Raw genomic sequence first — 24,789 nt, 5'->3', positions numbered from 1 at the left:
ATACCAAAGTACTGAAAACATTTGTTATTTTTCCCCTGAAAGTTAAACCATTGTGAGTAATCTTCCTTCTTTACTATATCTTCAACTCTATTATTTGCCCCAAAAGGACAAAAAGAATGGTACTGAACTGAACTGCACTGTCCTCCCTTTGTTCATCAATTTGCTCGAGCGGGCACCAATAACGTCTCCATTTTGAGACTTGTTGTTACTGTGTTTGGCACATCCAATACGTCACAGGTAGCTTGCTAGGCTTTGCTGTGTGAGCGAAATACTCTTGGTAGCTTGCCAGGCTCTCTGAGGTATTGAATTACAACAAAAAATGAAGCATTCTCCTCAATAGAAGTCCAGTAATGAAAACATGGCAAGCTTTTCTCTCACTGTGACAGAAAATCAGTATTAAGAAAACTGCCTGTACCAAGTTGGGACCAGCAGAGGTCTACGAGATTGGTAAACTATCCGGCAGTCATATTAACTAGCATCTTCACAGTACTTCACTGGTGGTGTCTATTAAGCTTCCTGAATGACTTTTGCTTGCCAAATAACAAGCATGTAACACTGGCTTGGAGTAGTATTTTTCTAAAACATAGGGTTTCCCTTAGGAGCTCGTGAATTCATTTTAGTATGCTTAATCGGTACTGTTAAAAAAAAAAAGGTGAAACGTAAGAACTAAATATACTGTATGTGGAGTAGACAAAAGCAGTTCATGAAACTTGTGTCAGTATCTATACATTTTTACATTGTGACTTATTACTACCTCAATGGTAATATAAAACAAAAATTATATTTTAAAAAATAAAATATATTTCTGTGAGCTATGATGTAAAAAGTTAGGCAGTTACTGAATTAGACCTTGAGCATATGTTTTTACCCTTTCACCTTAGCCCAGTGAAATAAGCCCTACTCATGGTAATTAATTTAATTTTGGGTTTTGGGTCACACCCAGATACACTCAGGGGTTTACTCCTGGCTCTGCACTCAGGAATCAATTGAACCCAGGTACGCTATGTGCAAGGTATGTGTTTTACCACCTGTATTATCTTTCCTGTTCCTAAGATAATTTAGATGTGAATACAGACTTCCCACTTCAAAGTTTTAGGCTAGAATAATGATTATAACTACAACAGTAATAAACTAATATTTAAGGAATGACTATTATTGAGTCAGTTAAATACCTCACATATATTATTTTATTTATTCTTCAAAATGACTAAAGTTAGCTACTAATTATCTCTATTTTAGAAAGGTACATTTTTGCGAGCAATTAAGAGATTTCTTGGGGTTGGAGCAATAATACAGTGGATAGGGCACTGTCTTGCATGTGGTCAATCCAGGTTCGATCCCTAACACCCTGTATGATCCCCTGAACCCACCAGGAGTGTGATTCTTGAGCACAGAGCCAGGAGTAAGCCCTGACCACAGCTGGGTGTGTCCCCCCAAACAACAATGACAAGAAAACTCCAAAGAAATCAGGAGAAATTCATCACACAGTAATTAAGTGATGAAGTTATATTTCAAATTTGAATGTAACAGAACCATACTCTTATTGCTGGTTACCTAAGCAGCCATGTGACTCTGATCAGTTCTGCAGTGAGTGATGCCAGGAACTGCTGCTGGGAAGTAGTTCAGTTCATTCCCGGAGGGGCACACACAGTTTCAGAGCACAACTATTTCCTGGGTGGTTTCACTGGTGTTGTTCCTTCTACTTTGTTCAGACCCAAGGAGGTAGTAATGAAGAGATGGGATGAAGTGCTGAATCTACCCTTGTGGTTTTATGCGCAGCATTGTGCGTGAGATACATTTTCTTTTTCCTTTAAGGAACACACCCAGCGGTGCTCAGGGCTTGCTCCTGGCAGTGTTCAGGGAACCATTTGGAGCTCTGGAGATCTAACTCAGGATAGCCACATGCAAGGCAAGTGTTCGAGCTACTGTACTATCACTGCAGCCCCAGAGATACACATTATATTTGGTGAATGCTGCCCTAATCTGGATCAACTGTTATGCTGCCCTAATCTGTAATCCCTGTTATGCTATTATTTTCTAAGTGTCACTGTTCAAGTTGCTTCACCTCTTAAAGCTTCTTAAAATACTATCTTGGAGGTTATTACAAAGAAAATACATAAGGAGGAACCTAAAGGGCTATGAAAATATAAAGCACAAAATTAATATGTTCCTTATGTGTCTAATATTTATACTTAAGTACATTAGCATACTTAATATTAAATACTTAATATTTCTCAAATATTCCAAGCTACTTTATATTTCTCTTTAGGAGGAAAAATTATAAAATACCAAATTTCTCATAAAATTTTTCTACTCACAATAATTTATCGAAGATATAAGTACAGAAATTTTCCTCATGGACTTAAAAGCTTTTAAAATTTAAAATGAAAAACAATATGCTCTCTTTTAACATCTTAATTTTTTTCAAACTGGTTCTTTCTGAGAAAAGGTTGCTTTTCCTTTCTTAGAAACTCATCAACATATGTGCTCATCCAGACTGAACAAAAGGATGGAGGAGAAGAAGGTGGAGGTTAATCTAAACTCTATCTCATCTGTGTGGAATATATAAGATGGAAACAAGAAAACTAAGATTCAATGACAATTAAAAAATGATAAAACAGTGAAAATATACAGAGGAGACAAAAAAGATTAAGAGAAATATTCAGAGATAAGAGAATCTTTTCACACAGGATAAGTGAGAAAATCCTAGAGAAGTGGTCCCCAGCTCTCTGAAGAAGGAAGAGACTATGGCTTGAACATGGGTACAAAGAAACCAATGATTTTCAATTCATACAAGTATCTACACCTTCTCCTGTCCTGAGCATGTGTCTGTCTGTCTCATTTATATTAAGAGGGTATTTCTCGAAACTTTCTAAACTTGCTTGTCCGAGTTCATTTCTGCTACTCCATGTAAGCATACAAAAGCAGTAGTTCTAGAGGTCATAGAAAAAGTTGAAGTTGCTAGCAAGCATCAACCTCCTAATTTTTCAGTTAATCATGGTGATCTTACAAGGCTTTGGGACTTAAGAAACAGAAATGGAGTGAGAGAAGATTTCCATTTCTTTTTTTTTTTTTTTGGCTTTTTGGGTCACACGTGGTGATGCTCAGAGATCACTCCTGGCTCTGCACTCAGGAATCATTCCAGGTGGTGCTCAGGGGACTATATGGGATGCTGGGAATTGAACCCGGGTCAGCCACGTGCAAGGCAAACGCCCTACCCACTGTGCTTTTGCTCCAGCCCCAGATTTCCATTTCTGAATCTCAGTGTAAGATACCAGAATGAAGGGACTCTGCTCAGGTATAAAGAAATGTCCTAAAGAAGAGAGGTGATGAGAAGAATGAGCTTAGTATTTTAAATTTTAAAATTAGATTTTGAAAACTCAGAGAAAAAAGTTATAGATGACTGCTGTCTGCCTCTAGCTCTTGTCCAGACCAATTCATATGTTGTGCCTCAGAATGCAGCTTCATTTGGAAACTGGATCACTGTTAATGTAATTAATTAAGGTGATGCCATACTGGAGTGGGAGGGCCCCTAATTCAATATGAGCAGTATCTTTATAAAGAGAAAAAGACTGGAGGCATATACATAAGAAAACTATAATATAAAAATTAAGACGGATCTAGGTGCTACTTCTATTAGTTAAGGAATGACTGACAGCAAACTACCAAGAACTAGGGGAGATATATATATATATGTGTGTGTGTGTGTGTGTGTGTATATATATATATATATATATATATATATATGTATGTATGTCTGCCAACAGATTTTCCTTAAGACATCCCAAAGGAACCAACTCTTCAGATATATTGGATTTTTGAGAACTTTGAAACAATAATTGTTTAAGTCACCCAATTTGTGGCAGTTTCTAACAGTAGTTCCTGCTAAGTAACATAATCTTGAAACATTAATTAGTAAAATGACTGAAGAAGGCTGACAGCTCAAAGGAAATGCTGAAACTGCAGAAAGTTCTGGTGAGGTAGGAAAAACCAATATAACTACAAGGGGATGTACATAGTACATACTCATTTCCAAAAAGGAAAAAAGTAAAATTTGTAAAATAGGCCTTTATGTTGATTCTGAGTCAATTATAGAATGTATTATTAATGAATTATTTATATTTTCTTAGGCAAAAACACGGTTTCTTAGTAACAAGACACTAAGAATCATTTAAACAAACCATAAAATCTATTGTGACACAGTTAGTAGCCTGAAATCTAGCAAACAGTGGATTTAATAGATTGGCAGAGAATAAGAAATGTAGGCCAGGTGAGTTTTATTATAATGACTTATCATTTTAGATAACAAGATCAATCTTTTTCTTTAGAAAGGTTTCTACATTATTTTACTTCAGGCCTTATCCTTCTGTCTTGTTTAATACATTTTAAGCAACAAATCTCATGAGAACAGTGATCAAATCTATGAACAGAAGAGGATTGCAAAAAGTTAATAAACTGGTAGACAGGATCCATATGAAAAAAGAAAAATTTTTAGGTATAGTAAATAATGTATTTAGGTCTAAAAATGAACACTCAAGACTACTAGTACTCTTTTGAACAACAACACATGTGAAGTAGACAGAAATTTCAAATAATTTCAATTTCAGTGTATGTCAACTTAGTGATGTAGCTGTGCCTATATCTGTGGTAATCATTGATTGCACAAAATCAGTTCTGTGGAGAGTCTAAAGAATGATAAGGGTGTGAGTGAAAGGACACTCACATGAACAATTCTTAAATCTGAAGGTTTGTCATGTGGGAAATAGGATGTATTTTTAATTTGAGAGTTCAAAATAAGAGCTGATATATAAATATTACACAGCAGTAGATATTTAGATTGACATGGAAAGTATTTTCTGGAAAATGGAACTGCTTACAAATGCAAGGAAAGAAGTGAGTTTCCCATTACTAATGATCAAACCGTACCAAGATGGTGGGAAATGTACAATGGTGGAGGGATGGGTGTTGGAACATTGTATGACTGAAACCCGGGCATGAACAACTTTGTAACTGTGTACCTCAAAGTGACTGGATTAAAAAAAAACAAACAAAATAAACAGTACCAAGAATCACTCACTTGGTATGTTTTCAAGGGGATTCAGGACTACATGGGAGAGAGTGGACGGATTAAGAGTCCATTGTGTAGCAGGACTCTGCAGTCAAGATAAATGGTCTGGAATTTCCTATGGAAACGCAAAGCCTCTCACATAAACTTCCAGAGATCAAAGCAAAGTACCCTTTGAAGCTGAAAGCGCCAATACGATTTCCTCATGCCAGCAACAACTGGCCAGAGGAAAGAAAAGAGTAACTTGAGTATCTTTCTCATTCCCCACACTAGCACTGCAGAGACCAGAAGAAAAATAACAGATATTGGAGTGTATCTCTTTAGTTGGGGGTTGCTTATTAATCCCTTCCTATTAAAGCTTCTGTGATCAGTCTTTCTACTCAGTAAACTTAAAGAATCATGGGTTACTTAAGTAACTTGCAGCCTTCCCAGGGCTCGCTCACCGTTTAGATACTCTCCCTCATGTTCCAGTGGTTCCAAACTCTTATCGATATGTAAGTTTTCAGCAGTGATTGTCCCATGAGTCTACACTCATCTATCACCCTGCTTAAAAGAATTCTTTCATCCATTTAGAAAAGGGTAATTAAGAACAATTTGAAGTATGATCAGTTGATTTGAGAAATCACTATCTAGAAAGAGTTATATCCTTTTAGAGTTGTATCAGTGCTCAGTTATAAAATCAGTCTTACTAACCTCCTCGAGCAAAGCTATTGGATGGGTTTACATCCAAATGTCCTGGCACTACCTGCTTAAGCACAGTGGACATTCTTGAAGTCCTCTTTTCAGTCCCTAAAGTCAGCCAAAAAGAAAAACAAAAATCATGTCGTTTGGGTTAACATTACTCAAATGACAAAAAGTTATCTTCATGTGTAGCATGTCTAATTGCTGCCAAACATTGTACTTTTAGGTACCCAGAGCTTTAATAAAGATAACAAGGCACAGTTACTATTTCCTTGTAGATAGACACATTTGCAAGATTATAGAGAGTTAGGTTTGGCAAGGGCAATCAGAGAATTTAATGATAAATGAAGCAAGGCATGCATGGTGTTACTTTACAACAAAAGCCACTTTCTGCTTATGTTGAGCTAATTCAAATAGCTGATTAAGCCAAGGAGACCAACTTTTCAAGTCACATGCTCCTGTGTCTAACACGTTAGGGTTACCTCTACATGAACCCCTTGGGGTTCCATCACATGATAACTGAAACAGAATATTAGTACAAGTCTTAATGATTTCATCCAAATCTAGTGAAAATAAGCTGTACTGCAAATCATTAAAGGTTGCAGAAATTCTGGGATTTCACATTTACACATGAGTATTTTAATAAATATGAATTTAATAAACAGATGCTCTATAATTCAGCTTTATAATAAAGCATATAAAACAAAATCCAGAAAAAGACCCAAATGACTTAATGTTCCCACCATCTCTCCTAGTACTCCTTTTAAAAGGAAATAATTACATCATTGATTACTATTAATTAAAATTTTACAACGGTGCCCTGATTTCTCAGTAAGATGAGCTAAAGCTATGGACACAGAGGCTAAAATGTAAGGGGTCAAGTTGAATGAACAGTTTAAGTAACTGAAGAGACTAACCCTAGGAATAGATCTGACCTTAGTTGTCAAGAAGAAAAATGTTATCAAATCTTACCTGGAGACAGAGCAAGTGATGGCTTGACAGTGAGGGTGTTATTGCCATTGAGTTTCTGGTGGACAGAAACTGCACTCAGTAAGGCTTGCAAGTACTTTTCTTGTTCTATGCTACTGGAAGATTCTAAAGAGGAGGTAGGAGCTACAAAAAGAAAGCAGTGGATAAAGCTCCCTGTTAATAAAAGAGTCATATACATCAATTCTTCCTATTTATAAATGTCAAGTTACCACATTCAAGCAAAGAAACCAGTTCTCTTTAAAATTCCAGTCTATGGAAAAAGAAACTATGGTTCATATACACAAAAGAATATTACTCGGGGATAAGATAAGGCCATGTACTTTGCTTCTACCTGGATGGATCTTGAGAGGATCATGCTGAGTGAAGTTAGAGGGAGAGCACTCATACAGAATAATCTGTCTCATATGTGGGATATAAAGAAACAGAAGAGTAGAATAACAAATGCCCAAAGAAAAGAAACAAAGATGAGAAGAACTGGTCTTCAGTAGGAAGCATGCTACTTGTGGTGGGGGAGGTGGGGGCAGTGAAGGGAAGGGGCAGGGAAGGCAACACTGAAACAATGGAGTAGGGAGATTCATCTACTAGGAGAAAGAGAGGGGGTGAAAGGTAGTCAAGTGTTGTGCTTGACTCCCTGTTGGCAACAGTACTGTACACCATAGTGTCAAAGTTACAAAAAAAGTGCCTTTTATAGAGGCAGATGGGTGGGTGGGAAGGAAATGGAGCAGGGAGAACTGGTAGAGGGAAGTCAACACTGGTGAAGACACAGGTGCTGAAAAATAGTCCTGGAACCCACTAATGAATAACTTGGTAATTCATGATTACAATACAAAAAAACCCCTCAGTCAATCATGTGGCTAGATGTCTTTTTTTCCCCCCTTCCTTTTTGGGTCATACACAGCAATGCTCAGGGGTCAATTCTGGCTTTGGAATTACTCCTGCCATCGCATGGGCAGGGGGTGGGGTGGAACGATGGGACATATGGGATGCCAGGGTCTGAACCCGAGTCAGCCATGTGCAAGGCACGTACCCTTATCTGCTGCCCCAAATTGTCTTGTACTATTATTTTTACCATACCTACTTTCTAATTGCTCATCATACTCTCAGAAAGAGTTCAGGGGCTGGAATAATAGTACAGTGAGTAGAGCATTTGCCTTGCACATGGCCAACATATGGTTTCAATATATGGCACCCCTATGGTTCTCCAAACCTGCAAGGATTGATCCCTGAGTGCAGAGCCAGGAATGAACCCTGAGCACTGTTGGGTGTGGCCTCAAAAGAAAAAAAAAGAGTCTGGATGTAAAACCACAGGTCTCAACTTCTCATTACCCAAGCATCTCAAAAATGAAGGTTTGTAAAAATCATCTACTTGATGATCTCCCCCAAGTATTCTGATTCTGCTGTTCAAGAGCAGAGCATGAGTGGGTTCCCTTGACATCCAAGAATGGGAAAAGGTGAGAATTTCCCAATATCAGTAGCTTTATTCCAATTCTGCCATACAGGAGACAAAAACTTCAGAAATCAGTAGAAGGACCAGTGCAGGAAGATGGGAGAGAAGACAGGGGCTTTATGTCACTCTGATGCTGCACATGTTGCACGAGCACGTTGGGAAAAAAAATCTATGAGGATTGCATTCATCTGGGGGATATAAAGTAACAAAGTATGAGATTAATACCCAAGAATAGCTGAGATCAGCGCCAGGAGGATTACTCCATAACTTAGAGGCCAGCGGGTATCCTAGAGGAAAGGGCAGTTCAGATAGAGAAGGGAGCACCAAATAAAGGATGTTTGGAGGATCCTCCCAGGAGGGGAGATGCATGTCGAAAGTAGACTATGGACTGAACATGTTTGCCACTCAATGCCTCTTTTGCAGACCACAACACCCAAAAGGAGAGAGAGAACACAGGGGATTGCCCTGCCACAGAGACAGGGGGAATGGGGGTATTGGGGTGGGAGGGATATTATCCATGGTGGTGGAAAATGGGCACTGGTGGAGGGATGGGTATCTGATCATTGTATAATTGAAACCAAAGCACAAAAAATTGCAAATCTACAACTGTAAAAAAAAATAAAATAAAATAAAGGGAAAAAAAAAGTTGGGCTACTCAAGAACAGATGACTGGTTAAAGAAACTTTGGTATATCTACACAATGGAGTACTATGTAGCTCTTAGAAAAGATGAAGTCATGAAATTTACATACAAGTGGTACAATATGGAAAGTATCATGCTAAGCGAAATGAGTCAGAAAGAGAGGGATAGACATAGAAAGATTGCATTCATCTGGGGGATATAAAGTAACAAAGTATGAGATTAATACCCAAGAATAGCTGAGATCAGCACCAGGAGGATTACTCCATAACTTAGAGGCCAGCCAGGTATCCTAGAGGAAAGGGCAGTTCAGATAGAGAAGGGAGCACCAAATAAAGGATGTTTGGAGGATCCCCCCAGGAGGGGAGATGCATGTCGAAAGTAGACTATGGACTGAACATGTTTGCCACTCAATGCCTCTTTTGCAGACCACAACACCCAAAAGGAGAGAGAGAACACAGGGGATTGCCCTGCCACAGAGACAGGGGGGATGGGGGGATGGGGGTGGGAGGGATATTATCCATGGTGGTGGAAAATGGGCACTGGTGGAGGGATGGGTATCTGATCATTGTATAATTGAAACCAAAGCACAAAAAATTGTAAATCTACAACTTTAAAAAAAATAAAATAAAATAAAGGGGAAAAAAAAAAAGTTGGGCTACTAATAAAAAAAAAATCTATGAGGGAGAAAAGGGCACAATGGAAAAGCCTCAATATTTCCCTCCCTCCCTCCCTCCCTTCCTCCCTCCCTCCCTCCCTCCCTCCCTCCCTCCCTCCCTCCCTTTTTCTTTCTTTCTTTCTTTTTTAAATATCCTGGAGTGAAAGTATTAGAATCATGCTGTAGAGAACTTACCTGACTGAGGGGAGTTCTGAGATTTGAAAAGACCAACAACTCCCTTTCCATGAAATCCTCCGGATCGGAGAAGAAGGGTACTACTTCTTGAGTTCTTCCAACATACAACAGGAAGGCGATTCTGTCGATAGCAGCGGGCTACTCTTGGTAAACTACTGTCCTGTACAGCTTGAGGTACAACTAAAAGGCCAGGATAGCTTAAGTGACATGGGAGGAGAAAAAGAATGATTTTTCAGGATTGGGGTGGAAGGTGGGGATACAAGAGAAGGGAAAATAAATTGGAGAGAAAACATAAGAATATAAATATAGTACAGCTATTTTCTAAGACTCATATATAAGTACAAGGGTAACCAACATTCCAAAAATGGAACTTAGTTTCAATTCAATTCTTTAGGAGTTGAGAAGCAAAGGCTAGATGGTGAAAATAGTGGTGAAGAGAGATCGGAAAATTTGGTAGTACCCATAGTGCGGTAGCAATGTACCTGAAAACATATCAATATTTACATTCTTATTTATTTTTAGAATACATTTAAAAATAGGCAATACTGCAGACTTACATTACTCCTCTCCCTGGGTGGGCTCAAGGGTCCCTATACATTGCCTGGGGATTGGCTATGTGCAAGGCAAGTGTCTTATCCCTGTACTATCTATATCACTGGCCCCCAACTTATATTAAGTTTTACATTAGTATTTGTCAAATTAAACATATTTTAAAATGAAGGATTACAGTTAGTATAAGGTTTATATAAAAATGACAATTATGTTGAAAGTAAAATATGTTATTCAATTTAATCTAAATAGAAAATTATAAATGCAAAGACCTTTCCTGTTAATAAAAATCATTAAATTGTGAACTGTGAAAATACACTTAAAAAAATACATGGGCTTGGTGTTTGCCTTGCATGTGGCCAACCCGGCCAACCCGGGTTCGATTCTTCTGCCCCTCTCAGAGAGCTAGCCAAGCTTCCTAGAGTATCTCGCCCGCATGGCAAAGACTGGCAAGCTACCTGTGACGTATTCAATATGCCAAACACAGTAACAAGTGTCACAATGGAGACGTTACTGGGCCCACTTGAGCAAATCGATGAACAGGAGGACAGTGACAGTGGGCTTACATATATGAAAAACAGCAAGAGATGGTACGAATAAAAAAGAAAATGTGTTAATATTATAGTCTTTTAGTAGCATCCCTTATAAAAATCCTTAGACAGACAGCATAACAAAACCTAGGCTAGAACACAAAATCTACAACCAGGTCAGCAAATTATACCCTGTGGATGCAAAGGGACCCTGCCTATTCATTTACTTACTGTCTATGACTGAGTTTATAGCAGAGTTTAAGAGTTGTAAAAGGAGATCATAGGTTCTGAAAAACTGTAAGTATGTACCAACTGGCCCTTTAAAGAAAAAAGTCAGGCCTTTCTGGCACTTTGTGGTCCTCGAGTTGAGTGTAGTCCCTGAGCACCACCAATGCCCTTGTTTTTCATTTCCCCTGTCTTCCTTAGCAACTCTTACTCTCCAAGTTATTTTGGGGCATGCTGGAAAAATAAAAAATGGGTGAGAAATAAGAAAACAAGGGAACTTTAGAAAGGGAAGACAAAATATCTATCATATTCTCATCTCACATATAAACTGGTCAGTGATTTAAATATACCAGAGAATGCCAATGATGTGCTTGCTCATTCTGCATAAAAAGTACTTCTTAAACACACAGAGTCTCGCTCTTATTTGGGGGCACCTCTTTTGTCTCTCTGGGACATGGTAACAGCCTATTCAAGACTCAAGTAAAAGAAAGTCTCTTTTTGGAGCTCACTTGTAGACTTACCTCCGGCAAAGTGAATACATCCTGTTGGAGGCAGTGATTCGAAAATACTCTGGTTTTGAGCGAGAAGAGCTGCCACTTATGGTTCCCAAACCTAAACGTTGATAGTCTCTGAAACAAGCTTTTTCCACTAACTGCTCCATTGTAGACTTCTCAGAGGCCTTCAGTGTGGTGCTTGTGGGGAGTTCACTATCATCTGAAACTGTAGCGGGAGAAACAGATTTTAAGAAGCCATCAGATCAAAATAGAACACTAAAAATTCCTTCTGAAGAGTATTCTTAAGTCAAGAGAGGTTTATACTAGTGCTAACGGAACTATGTAGAGCACAGTTAAATCATGTAACTTCAATGGGAATTATACTAAAAAACATTAAAACAGTAAAGGACAGTCAGGAAATAAAATACTGGAATTTAATTAACTATTTTTGGGGACTCAGTCTGTAAGTAATATCTCAAAACAATAAGACTTTGATTTCATTACCCATATTCTTCTGCTTCAATCAGACTTACTTATTATATAGTAATTTCTCTTTAGGATTCTATTAAACAAACACTAAAATTTTCTTAAAGAGTAACCTGTTAGTAAAACTTTAATATGATCACTAGAAATTCATCATCTAGTTTCAGTTCATATTATAGAACATATATTTTTTTTGAGGGGGTGTCACACTTGGCAATGCTGAGAGAACCATGTGGTACAAGGGACTAAACTGGGGACTCCCCCATGTGAAACTCTCATTCTAGTCCCTTGAGCAATCTCACTGGCTCTGGAGCATATGGAATTTTAGATTAACTACAAGCTCAGTAGTGGGAAAAGTTATTTCTTTTCTCAGACATTAAATGATTTTTTGGGGTATAAATATTTTTGTCACAGGATGTGGTGCACATGGGAAACCCCCTATTTGTTTTGCAATCACAGGTTACAGAATACTTTGAGATTTTATTTATTTTTTGGTTTTGGACTTTGGGCCATGCCCAGGGCTTATTCTTGGCTCTGGGCTCGGGCATGACTCCTGTGGGGATTAGGGATCGTATGTGGAACTGGGGATTGAACCCGGGCAGACTGTATAAGAGGCAAGTTTCCTGCTTCCTATACTATCGCTCAGGCTTCTCCTTTGAGATTTTAATATCGAAGAATTTCCCCCAAAATCAAGTATTTTCTGGAGGACTAAAGAAAAAAAATCAATATTTCTAATTGGCACTGCATGTTCTTACTTGAAAACATTTCATTTAAAAAGTGTTCTAAATAGCAATTTATTTTCCTATTTATTTCTAAAGTGTGAGAAGTTAAACTAAGCTCTTAAAAATTTTAGGACTGTTCTAATGTCAAGGGAACTATATGGCTCTCTTCCATTCAAAGAAGTAACAGCTACCTACCAGCTTATCCCTGAAAATGACTTTGTATTTTAGTTCATGAACTTCACAACGTAAATATTATTACCAGGTTTTGTGTTGATTTCAATACAATTTTTTCCCAGGTGAGCAAAGATCAGTGTGTGTGTGTGTGTGTGTGTGTGTGTGTGTGTGTGTGTATATATATATATATAAAATGATGACCATAGAATAATTCTTTGTTCCATGAAATCATAAAAGTGTCAAGTTAGAAGTCAATACCATGGATAGTGGCTTTTTAAAAAAAATGACTTCAAATATCTGACTGAGGAGGCCAAGTCTTCAACAAAGGGTCATTTCAGTAATGTGATGATAGGTATTTTCATTGACCCCAAAGGCATGCTTGTATACCTATTGCAATGAATACATTTAAACCAGTCATTTCTCTAAGGAAGAATGAGACTTTTTCTTTAAAATGTTATTAGCAGTAGTGGTAGAAGTAGTAACTGTAATTGTCACTGGTGGTTGATTCTAAAATCCTGAAAAAGAAAAAAAGGATGCAATGGCATCCCGTCTTTCATTTAGATCAGATTTTCATGTTAATTTTGTAAGCACTTGATACTGGGTTAAATCTAGGAAACACTGCTGGAGCACAGGAGTTAATGTGCTAACCCTCCATGTGATCAAGCCTGGTTCAATCCCCAGCATTGCTGGGAATAGGAAAGTAATCCTGATCACCTCAAGGTGTGATGCAGACACTCCCATGCACTCTTCACCACCAACCCCTCCCAACCCCCCCAAAAAAAAGAATAGGAAAGTCAGTAAGATATTTTGTTACTAGCTTTTTTACTGACAGGTATTTTGCTTGCCCCAATACACTGTCAAATATCCAACATGCATTGTTTTCTTCTGAGAATCCCTTTGTATTATTATTATTTTTTTAGTTTCTTAATCTTTATTTTTAAGTTTTTTTAAAAAAATCATTGAATCACGAAATAGATCATTATAAGGCTATTCACAATTAGGTTTCAGTCATTAAGCGTTCCATCGGCCATGCCTCCACCAGTTTAACCAGTTTCCCTTCCATCACCCCCCAATCTCACCTGCCAGCCTGTCTCTATGGCAGGCATCTTTCCTCTTCTCTTCTTTCTTTTTCCCTTCCTCCCCCTCCCCTCCATCCTCTTCTCTTCTCCTTCCTCCCTCACACCTACCTTATGCGCATTGTGGTTTGCAATAAATCCAAATACTGAAAGGTTGTGTATATCCCTTTACTTACTTTTAACACTCAATTCTTGTCCAGCTTGATCATTTACAACTATTATTGTCCTATTATTGTCATACTGGTCCCTTCTGTCTTACCTACTCTCTGCCTGACACACACTTGTGGTAGACTGCAACCACTGACCAGTCCTCCTAGTACCTGTTTTCTCTGGTCTTGGATAATAGTTTTCTGCTATATATATCTCACAAATGAATGCAGTCATTCAATATCTGTCCCTCTCCTTCTGACTCAATTCACTCAGCATGATATTCTCCATCCATCCTCCATCCATTTATAGGCAAATTTCATGACTTCATTTTATTCTAACAGTTGTACAGTATTCCACTGTGCAGATGTGCCATATTTTCTTTATCCATTCATCTGTTCTTAGGCACTCAGGTTGTTTTCAGATTCTGGCTATTGTGAGAATTCCTTTATCTTAGGTCCTCCATTTTTGATTAAGAGCTCTTGCAATGTTCTTAGTCAAACCCGAGTTTTTAACTTTGAATACTTAAAATCCTTATTTCCTTATTGTTACTCTACAATAAGGTGCACAGGGATTGTTTTGTAACTACATTTTTAATGCAGAGGAGACCTACTTTCTCCCTTTAATGAGATCCACATTAAATTGGCCAATCAGCTCTAGAGATTAAGAAGTATAATTTAACAAAATAATATACAAACAACAGAATATTGGATAAAGGATTTTTCCTCATAGTTCTGAGAAGCTGGAAAGTTTCTCTAAGCTTATGGGCTATACCTAGTGGTACCTAGGAGTGACTCCTGGCTCTGTGCTTGGGTGGTGGTTGGAGTACCAACTGGGCCAGGGCTAGAACTAGGATTACCTGCATGCAAGGGCAGGAGCCTTAATCTCTCTACTAGCTCTCTAGTCATTGCAAGTCAACTTTAAATGCACTTACATATTAAATGAATAAAACATTAAGCCTTAATGTTTTATTCATATAAGAATAAAATTAATTTGTGAGAGAAAAATAATTCTCACATACCAGATATGTCATCTTCTTCATTCCATCCAGGGCGATTCACTCTCTCTTCTACAATTGTCCCAGTTCTCCTCTTCAATAAATACTGACGGCCAATTGTCATTTTCCCTGCCCTTTTGGCACCTTTCACAATTGTTTTTGAGAAGGTGCTACAAAACCGAAAAGTATGCAAATTTAATATACAGACATCACTTAGACTTTATTCTTGCAGCTGTAAAATTATTCTAATATCAAAATTAAGAATTTTTCAGACTGACAGCTACAATTTTGTGTTTCTTTTTCATTCTCACATCAAGACCATCATTAAACCTCTCATTCTTTTCAGTGGGACTCTCATTACCCACCAAAAACTTTTTCATCTGGCTTTTTTTGTCAAGCATGTCTCTAACCTAATTGGTTATTTGTGTCACTGCCCTACTACAATTTCCACACATGATGCTTGCAGAAGTTCTGTACAAAGAACCAGGAGACCACGTCTCCACTGATTCAAACACTTTTTCTACTAACAGATAGGCCTTTCTTTGATAACATGTGACAATTATAGTTGGTAGCACATTTATTTATTTGTTAAATGTTTTAAGTGCATATGTGTGATATCATGGCTTTAAGTAGTATAAGACTTTTAAGATGTGGAAAAACTAATTCCATTCTATTTTTCAAGAGGAGAAAAATATAAAATCAGATAGTTTAGTATCCCTTGAGACTGTGCTTTACTTAAAGGGAAAACAGCATGTATACAACTTGAGCTGTATTTTGTTTACTTAAATAGTTTATCTTTTCTTGCTAATAGAAGATCTGAATACAAAGTATTTACAAAACATAGGAGAAGAACCTATTTCTTGAATAATTATATAAATATTAAGGTTTCCAGTAAGATTGTTTTGATTATGTTATCTACTGCAAAGAATACAACCCTGTGTTTTCTTGACTGCTGGTGAAAAGTAATAAAGATAATTTGTTGTTAGTTTTACCAGGTCCTATCTTTAGGGACAGGTAAAATGTAAATCTGAGGTCTATGAAATATGTCTTAGAAAACTGTCAGAGACCATAAAATACTGGTATTTCCTAAATTAAACCTATTTTAAATCACTTCAGGTATAACTCAAACTGTGGGTTTTTGAACTTGTTCTCCATCCAGAGCTACCTTTTGTTCTATATGATCAAAGTTACTAGGACATTTTAGATTTTAAATCTGCTGGCTAGTTTGAATATAATAGGTTTGATACATACATATATATGTCAATTATAGAAATTATAAAATGATATAAAAACTATTGCAGTGCTAACATATATAATTTTAGAACATATAATTATCACTGTCCTCCCGTTGTTCATCGATTTGTTTGAGCAGGCCCAGTAACATCTCCATCATGAGACTTGTTACAGTGTTTGGTATATCGAATACATCACGGGTAGCTTGCCAGGCTTTGCCATGTGGGCGAGATACTCTCAGTAGCTTGCCGGGCTCTCCAACAGGAGTGGAGGAATCAAACTCCAGTCAGCCGCATGGGCCACATGCAAAGCAAATGCCCCACCCGCTGGGCTATCGCTCCAGCCCCATTTAGAACATGTATACCAAATATATTTCTTTTCCACTCTGAGAGTTTCTAAACATAAAGCACTGTACAAAGCTTTATTTCTTCTATAAAAATTCTGGATTAATAAATACCACAGGCTCCTCCATGGTCCTGCAGTGCTAAGACAAGATGCTTGTCTCACTGGTGTAAGTAGCTAGGGTCAGCATATCATTCCTGGATATGCATTTTTTATTTAGAGATAGCCAGCTATGTAACTGAGAAATGACCCACTGACTGCAGTCTCAAATCTGCAACTGCCAGCTTACCACACTTACAGGCAAAGGAAAGGACTTCTTCTTTAAAGTCTGCAAAATACTCCCTAATATGTAACAAGTATTTACAGATTGTAATTTTTAAAAGGTAACTAAAGATGCATGAACTAAATGTTAGTACTTATGCAACACCCTATACTACACTGGATCTTGTACCAGAATTTAAAAAAAATAGCCATAAAGGATCAATATCTAAATATATACACTTGGTTAGAGAAAACTTTGATAATTATCAATTAAGTTTCCTGGTTTTGATTATTGTACCGTGGTTAAATGTCTTTTTTCTTAAGTAATATATATTGATGTATTTAAGAATAAAGAGATATTAAGTGGCTATCTTGTATCTTAAGTGGTTCAGAAAATATCTGAGAAAGAATAAAGAAAACGGAGCAAAGCGTATATAACTATAATGAGTATGTAAAGGAAATAAAAGGGTTATTAACTTTTCTGTAAGTTTGAAATTATGGAAAAATAAAAAGTTGCCCACCCCCCGAAACACATATATACACACAAAAGCTTATGATTAGCTTCTAGATTAAGCAAATCACCTTAAATTACTGAAATCACCTGGAAATTACTGAAAGCCAAAGGAACTAAAGAAGTTAGACAAGATCAATAAGGGAAAAAGGGTAAAAGGGATAAGGGAATAGAATTCTAGAATTCTGAAAACGCGTGATGAGCAGTGGGTATAATATTCAAAATCTCTTGGGGCTTTTCATTTGGGAAATTAGTTACAAATGTTAATGCTGTTTTTTTCATAGCTTTCTGAACTTTGTTCAACAGGCTAAGAGAACAGCAAACAAAAAGAGCAAACACATTGATTCTAAGTATAGGTGGCTTCCATAAGAATCAGCTATGGCAGGTCTTCATTCTTACCGAAAGGAAGTATTCTTTTCCTTCTGTTTGGGTAAAATTATTTGTGGGGTAGTCTGCCCAGCAGCAAAAGCAAAGGTGGTAAAAATGGACTGAGGATAACGGAACTTCATCAGCTGCTTCTTAAAAATTTCCACTACTTCTGGACCCACTTCTTCATCAAATGCTACTTTAATCAACTAGAAATGAAAAAAAAAATTAAAGGTATCAGAAGAATTAGAGATTTCTGGATAACCTACCCCTCAATTAATGAAGCAACAGAAAATAACAATTTTAAATGGAACGAGTTTGGAGGTTAAAGGGACTTTGGATATCAAGAAATAAAGTTTTTTCGGGGCCATACATGACGATGCTCAGGGGTTACTCCTGGCTCTGCAAGCAGGAATTACTCCTCCTCAAAAGACCATATGGGATGCTGGGGATTGAACCCGGTTTGGCCGTAAACAAGGAAAGTGTCTTACGTTCTGTATAATCCCTACAGCCCCAAGAAATAGAGTATTTCTATTAAAAAAACAAAAAAAATTGAGATTAAGAAAGGTTGACTTACCAGATAATTAGCCAGGAAGGAAAATCTTTTTTTTTTTAAATTTTTATTAGTGAAACACCATGAGGTACATTTGTAGACTTACAAATTTTTGTGCTTGGGTTTCAGTTATACAATGATCCAATACCCATCCCTCCAACAGTGCCCATTCTCCACCACCACTGATCCCAGTATCCCTCCCACCCCCGCTTCCCCCCACATCCAAAAGACCAAAAGCAACCGGTGTTGGCGTGGATGTGGCGAGAAAGGGACTCGCCTTCACTGCTGGTGGGAATCCCAACTGGTTCAGTCCTTTTGAAAAACAGTATGGATGATTCTCAAAAAATTATAATTTGAGCTCCCATTTGACCCAGCAATACCATTCCTGAGAATATATCCCAGAGAGTCAAAAAAGTATAGTTGAAGTGACTTCTGCACTTGTTTGTTTATTGCAGCACTCTTTACAATAGCTAGAATCTGGAAAAAACCTGAGTGCCCTACAACAGATGACTGGTTAAAGAAACTTTGGTACATCTACACAATGGAGTACTATGCAGCTGTTAGAAAAGATGAAGTCATGAAATTTATATACAAGTGGTACTACATGGAAAGTATAACGCTAAGCGAAATGAGTCAGAAGGGACAGACATAGAAAGATGCATTCATCTGGGGAAAATCTTATCTTTTTTGAGAACCTTCTGGTGACCACTAAGTCTACACCCAGTAGCTTAGGAGGCCATGTGGTGCCAGAAATCAAAGCTGGGACCCTGTGCATCCCTAAGCTTGTGCTCTAGTCCTCTGAGGAAAACCTGATGCAGGAAAACCTGATGCAGGAAAACCTGATCTTTTTTTTTCCTTCTTAAATTTTTATTAGTGAAACACCATGAGGTACAGTTGTAGACTTACAAATTTTTGTGCTTGGGTTTCAGTTATACAATGATTGAATACCCATCCCTCCACCAGTGCCCATTCTCCACCACCACCAGTCCCAGTATCCCTCCCTCCCACCATTCCCTCATCCCACCCTACCTCTGTGGCAGGGCATTCCCTTTTGTTATCTTTCTCACTTTGAGTGCTGTGGTTTGTGAAAGAGACACTGAGTGGCAATCTTGTTCGGTCTATAGTCTACTCTCATCACACATTTCCCATCCTGAGAGGAACTTCCCAACACCCTTTATTTGGTGCTCCCTTCTCTATCTGAGCTGCCTTTTCCCCTAGAGTGTGCGGCTGTCCTCAAAGCCATGGAGTAATCCTCCTGGTACTTATCTCGGCTATTCTAGGGTGTTAGTCTCCTATTTTGTTACTTTATGTTCCCCAGATGAATGCAATCTTTCTATGTCTGTCCCTTTCTTTCTGACTCATTTCGCTTAGCATGATACTTTCCATGTAGTACCACTTGTATATGAATTTCATGACTTCATCTTTTCTAACAGCTGCATAGTACTCCATTGTGTAGATGTACCAAAGTTTCTTTAACCAGTCATCTGTTCTCGGGCATTCAGGAAAAACCTTATCTTGAAGCTGGATTTATTTAAGATGATCTTTTCTATGATGGAATATGGAAATTAACCTATAAAGCTGAAGTAGGGGAGATATCCCTTTTCATTTTTCAGCTGTCCCTAATAAGGAACAGCTGAAAAGGAACTAAAGCTTACAGTTCCCCTAATAAGGTATCTTCTGGCACAGGGATACTATAAAGCTAAGAAGAAAAAATTCAGTTTCACTAGGATATAACCAGCTTGATCAACTAATATTTTAATTTGGAGTTTTCTGAGAGTTGAAACAATGGAGGAATCCCTGGGAGAAGTAACTGTTTCCTTGTGATGCAAGAAGGTCTGGAGCCTGGAGATTAGCAGCCTCATATTTTAAACAATTACCATATGAGATTCTTAGGAAGGGTTTCTTGACCGATATAAACAGGCCAAGAATTGAACCCCTTATAAATCTGAGAGCTCAAAGACAAAGCATAAAGAATAGGAAGAGCAAAACATCACAGAGAGTTTTGTAAATACTGGACAGACTAAGAAAAAAAATCACTCATCCAGTGTCTGGCTTGCATTAACAGTTCTACAATTTCTAATTATATTCAGAGTTCTTTGGAAAACCCTTGGCTACATCAGGGGCAATCTAGTTAGCAACATTAGCACTGAGCTATAATTTAAATTTTACTTCTTTTGAAGTGTTATAGAACATTTCTTTCTGAAATGGAAACCATGCGTTTGGCTTCCTATAAAAAAAAAGGCGTTATAAAACACAAATTGAGGTATGATTCGGCAGAGAGCAAAATTTAGTTGTATATCAATATTTTTAGGTCACAAAACATTGATAGATAATATGCTGGTACTCTGAGTTGGGCAAGGGACTCAGGACGTGAGGGATTAAATCCAAAACTACCAAGACTATTCAGGAGTTCACTTAATTGATGATCACTCTCCCAGACTCTCAGATTATTAAATTCTTCTCATCTTAAACCTATAGTCACAAGACCACAGAATCATCTGTAGAAAAATTTTAAGTGGTAGAAGAATGGCTTCTTTATGCAATACCTGAAAAGATGCTGATGTGATCTGCAGTCCTTCTTGCATGTTCTGCTGCAGTTGATTCTGTATTGAGATCTTCTTTTCCTTGGTGATGGAGGCAATGGGAAAACTCCGCACAACTGTCTGCTCACCGACTATAGGAAGACAGGACACAAACTCAACAACAGCACTTTATAACTCATTTCTAGAGTCTCTGCTGCTCATTTCAAATAGTCTCTACTGAAGAAATATATCTGGAGAAGACAATGTTCAGGAAGAGAAAATGCCATGACTCTAGACTTGTATTTATTAATTTGATTTCAATTCTGAAACTCCATCCTCACTCATAGCAAAGAAACTCTCGCAGTCTGCCTTTATTCTATTGCCCCAATTTGCTGTTGTGCTCAACAAGATCAGCAGGTGTAAGACAACCTTTTCAGGAAAGGTAGGTTTTATTCAGAAAAAAAAGGGTGGTGGTGGGGGGAAATCTTCAACTGTTGAAGAGATATTTGTAATATTTAATGTAAGAATAAAGCAGGGGAAAGGGTTTTTTCAGAACCTTCCCAGTGGTTCTCCAGAGATCACCATCAGGGTTGCTGGGGTGTGGGGGTGGGGACATGTAGTACCAGGGACAAAACTCTGGGCCTCAAGCATGCCAGACATATACTCTTTAACTTGACCTCTTTTCTCAGTCCTCAGAAAAAGGTTTTTAAAGCTTGTGTCTATGTGTGGTGAAAGATTCAGTATTATGTTCATGTGCCTTCAGTAGATATGGAAATGAACTCATGCCCATGATTTTTTAGGAACTTAAATATTAAATAAAATAAAAATATAACTAATTATATATAGATTAATTACCAGAGGTCATGAAGACGTAGAAAAGAAGAATACATAAAGTCTCCCCTGGAAAGCTTACATTCCCCTGGGAAAGTCATCCACGGAATATAACAGTGTATAATTAGATCATAGGCTTGTGGGAATGAGGTTTTAAATATCTCAGAAACAGAGAAGATTTCTACATCTAGATGACTAGAGTATGATCCTGGAAGTACTGAGAAGGAAGGTGAATTCTGAAAAGTGTAGGATTTGAATTTGAAGTAGGGAAAGTCTGGTATAAGGAACAGAAAAAATTGTATCCATGGATATGTTTCCTCAACCAGTAAACCAGAGACGTAAGATGTAGACTAGAATCATCTGATTTAAAATAATATAAATTCAGATTTGTTGAGTAGCCTTTCATATTCCTTATACCCTGGATCTCTTAACTAGAAAAATCTTCTGATTATATTCTTATCATACTCAAAGGCTAAACAAAATCAGGATGTATATAAAATTTACATTTTAGGATGTTTTAAATTTAAGATTACAATTTAAGATTGTGTGGCCGCCCACCTACGAGATGGTCACACTTCTTTGTCAAGACCCTGAATGATCGGTTTGAGGCTCCTGGTGTTCCTAGAACGAGCAGATGCATTGGGCTACACTAGCATGCAACAGGGATGAATGGAGACGTTACTGGCGCCTGCTCGAGCAAATAGATGAGTAACGGCATATCAAGTGACCAAGTGAAGGATGTTTTAATACAGGCTATGACAATATAACACATGTACAATGATCAAACTTCTAAGTGCTATTAAAGGAGAAACTGTAAATGAGAAATCTAAAGATAACTAAAAAGCAGATAAAAAGATTTTTTTGATTAAAATAATATACCAAAAATGTGGAATTATCTCAACAACTGACAGGAAAAAGAAAACACTGTGAGAATTCATAAGATCTTGGTGATTATATTATTAATACTATGCTTGGTTTGATGAGCTGCATACTAAGAAGGAAACAAGGACTAGTTAAGATGAGAGAAGAGGCGGAGAGATAGTAGTGGGTAGGGCATTTGCCCTGCAGGCAGCGCATCCAGGCTGGATCCTTGGGAACCCCAGTGATCCCTGTGCTCAGAAGTAAGCTCAGAGCACGGCAGGGCATGGCACCCAGACCAAAAATAAAATAAAATAAGAGGAAAGTAGGATTAGTTAGTGCTTATAATTTTTGACTCTTATCCCAGCCTTCCACAAAAGTAACCATGGGCCTGGAACTCCTTAACCTGACTTAGTCCTTAATCGCAGGATTCAGAAAGGTGGATGAAATCAATAGGGGATTCTACTAGCAGCTAGATACTGTGAATATCTCTATAGGTCACGGTAGCTGCCTCTAAGATTCTGATCATCTCAGTGTGTTCATTGAATGGTAAACCTTTGCTTTATCAGTTAGAGGATATCCCCTAGTTCCCAGTGATGCTGGGGGCTACTAGGGCTAGACCAGGAGGTTCTCAGGAGGCTGTGTAGTGTCAGAGCTCAAAAGGGTCCCACATGTGGCAAAAATGTACATTGGCCTCTTAAGTCATCGCCCAGGTTCATTGCTCCCTCTTTTGTTGTTGTTGTTTTTTGTACTCATGGTTCTTTAAGAATCTATAATACAAATTATCATTAGTTTTGACAGGTATTCTAAAATATCTGTGTGGTAAAAGGCTGAATTTGAAAAGATGATGAACTGATTGCACACAAGGGATAGAAAACCTTACGTGACATACATGAGGCTTATTCATGTTGTGATAGCACACAATAAACCATACCTAGCTGATCATGGGGAGCCCCTCTGAACAGGATTCTATATGTAGTGAGGAACAAGGCCCCTTCTGCGGGTAAGAGCTGAGGTCCTCCAAGAAGGCCTCCAGTGGCTTCTTCTCGGCCATCAGGATCCAGAAGGACTCGAAGACCTTCACAAATGATTTCTTCTCCTGGTAGCAGAGCTGGTCTAAGAATCTTGGGCTAACCAGAGAAGGAGTATATTAAACACAACTCTTGCAGGGTCTCTTAACATTTATCAAGGTTATTTCAGCTATACGATGAAAAACACTGTAACTACAATGAGCATTCAAATTTGGGAAGAGACAAAATTGGAGTTCTTGGGTACAAATGTGAAAAGATTCCTGGTCAACGGTGAAATTCTTGAAAATTACTTAACCATTTTAAGTATCTACTCAATGGATAATTTTGCAACTAGTAAAGACAGTGACATGAATATATATATATATATCAACAAGAAAGATATTCAAAATGTATTGTTATGGGAAAAAGCAAAATCATAAACTAGTATACTATGATTTCCTTTTTTGGGAAAAAGTAAAATTGTATGAATATGAGCTAAGTCACTAAATGTGGTTGGGGCGGAGTTAAGAGTGGGGGGTATGAAAGACCATGGGTGTTTTTCATGTTGTAAAACATGTATTTCTTACATGCTTCAGTTTTATACAAACACTACTTTTGTCACTATCACTGGTCCTCCCATTGTTCATCAATTTGCTCGAGCGGGCCCAGTAACATTGTGAGACTTGTTGTTACTGTGTTTGGCATATCTAATATGGCACGGTTAGCTTACCAGGCTTTGCCGTGCGGGCGAGATACTCTCGGTAGCTTGCTGGGCTTTTGTAAGTTAAGAAAATAAGTATCTTATTTTTTTAAGTAAACTTCATAATTATTTAGAACTCCGTAAGATTCATCACTGAAATTTTTTTCTGTACCATGAAATGATACTGGATATACTGTACTTATTATTATTTTTAAAAAAATTTCCAGGATTTTTTATTTTTTGGTTTTAATCGAACCATCATAAATTACAGTTACAAAGCTAGTCTTTATTAATTTCCAGGCATATAATGTTCCAATATCAATTTCTTCAACAGTGTCTACTTCACTTCACCAATATCCCTAGTTTCCCTCCAGCCCCCCAGCCTGCCTCTATGGCAGCCTTTCCCCTCCCCTCTAACATTGTATTAATCTTCTCTTCCTTAACTTATCCCTCTAACCTTCACCCCAGTGGAAAACCTCCTACTGAGGACCAGTACTTCTGCGTTTTGTTTCTATTGCCTTTGGCAAGTA

At 37.7% G+C, this 24,789-nt stretch overlaps 1 protein-coding gene across 4 annotated transcripts in view; it reads right to left on the bottom strand.

The window, feature by feature from the left end:
• Window positions 1-24,789, bottom strand: part of SBF2 (SET binding factor 2) — a 472,123-nt gene that overhangs the window by 46,536 nt on the left and 400,798 nt on the right. For 2 of the 4 annotated variants that reach the window (XM_056115864.1, XM_056115865.1), the window contains exons 22-29: window positions 23,484-23,679; window positions 20,885-21,012; window positions 17,819-17,994; window positions 15,097-15,242; window positions 11,501-11,699; window positions 9,676-9,872; window positions 6,719-6,859; window positions 5,759-5,854 (exon numbers count right to left, since the gene is read on the bottom strand). In XM_056115864.1, the coding sequence (XP_055971839.1) occupies window positions 5,759-5,854; window positions 6,719-6,859; window positions 9,676-9,872; window positions 11,501-11,699; window positions 15,097-15,242; window positions 17,819-17,994; window positions 20,885-21,012; window positions 23,484-23,679 (1,279 nt within the window). The remainder of the gene's footprint in view (window positions 1-5,758; window positions 5,855-6,718; window positions 6,860-9,675; window positions 9,873-11,500; window positions 11,700-15,096; window positions 15,243-17,818; window positions 17,995-20,884; window positions 21,013-23,483; window positions 23,680-24,789) is intronic. The other 2 variants (XM_056115866.1, XM_056115867.1) reach the window with 1 other exon arrangement.

This window comes from Sorex fumeus, unplaced genomic scaffold, assembly GCF_029834395.1.
Source record: "Sorex fumeus unplaced genomic scaffold, SorFum_2.1 ptg000030l, whole genome shotgun sequence".
Lineage (NCBI taxonomy): Eukaryota > Metazoa > Chordata > Mammalia > Eulipotyphla > Soricidae > Sorex > Sorex fumeus.
Note: the sequence above shows the minus strand (reverse complement) of the source record. Positions and strands in the feature narration are given on the sequence as shown.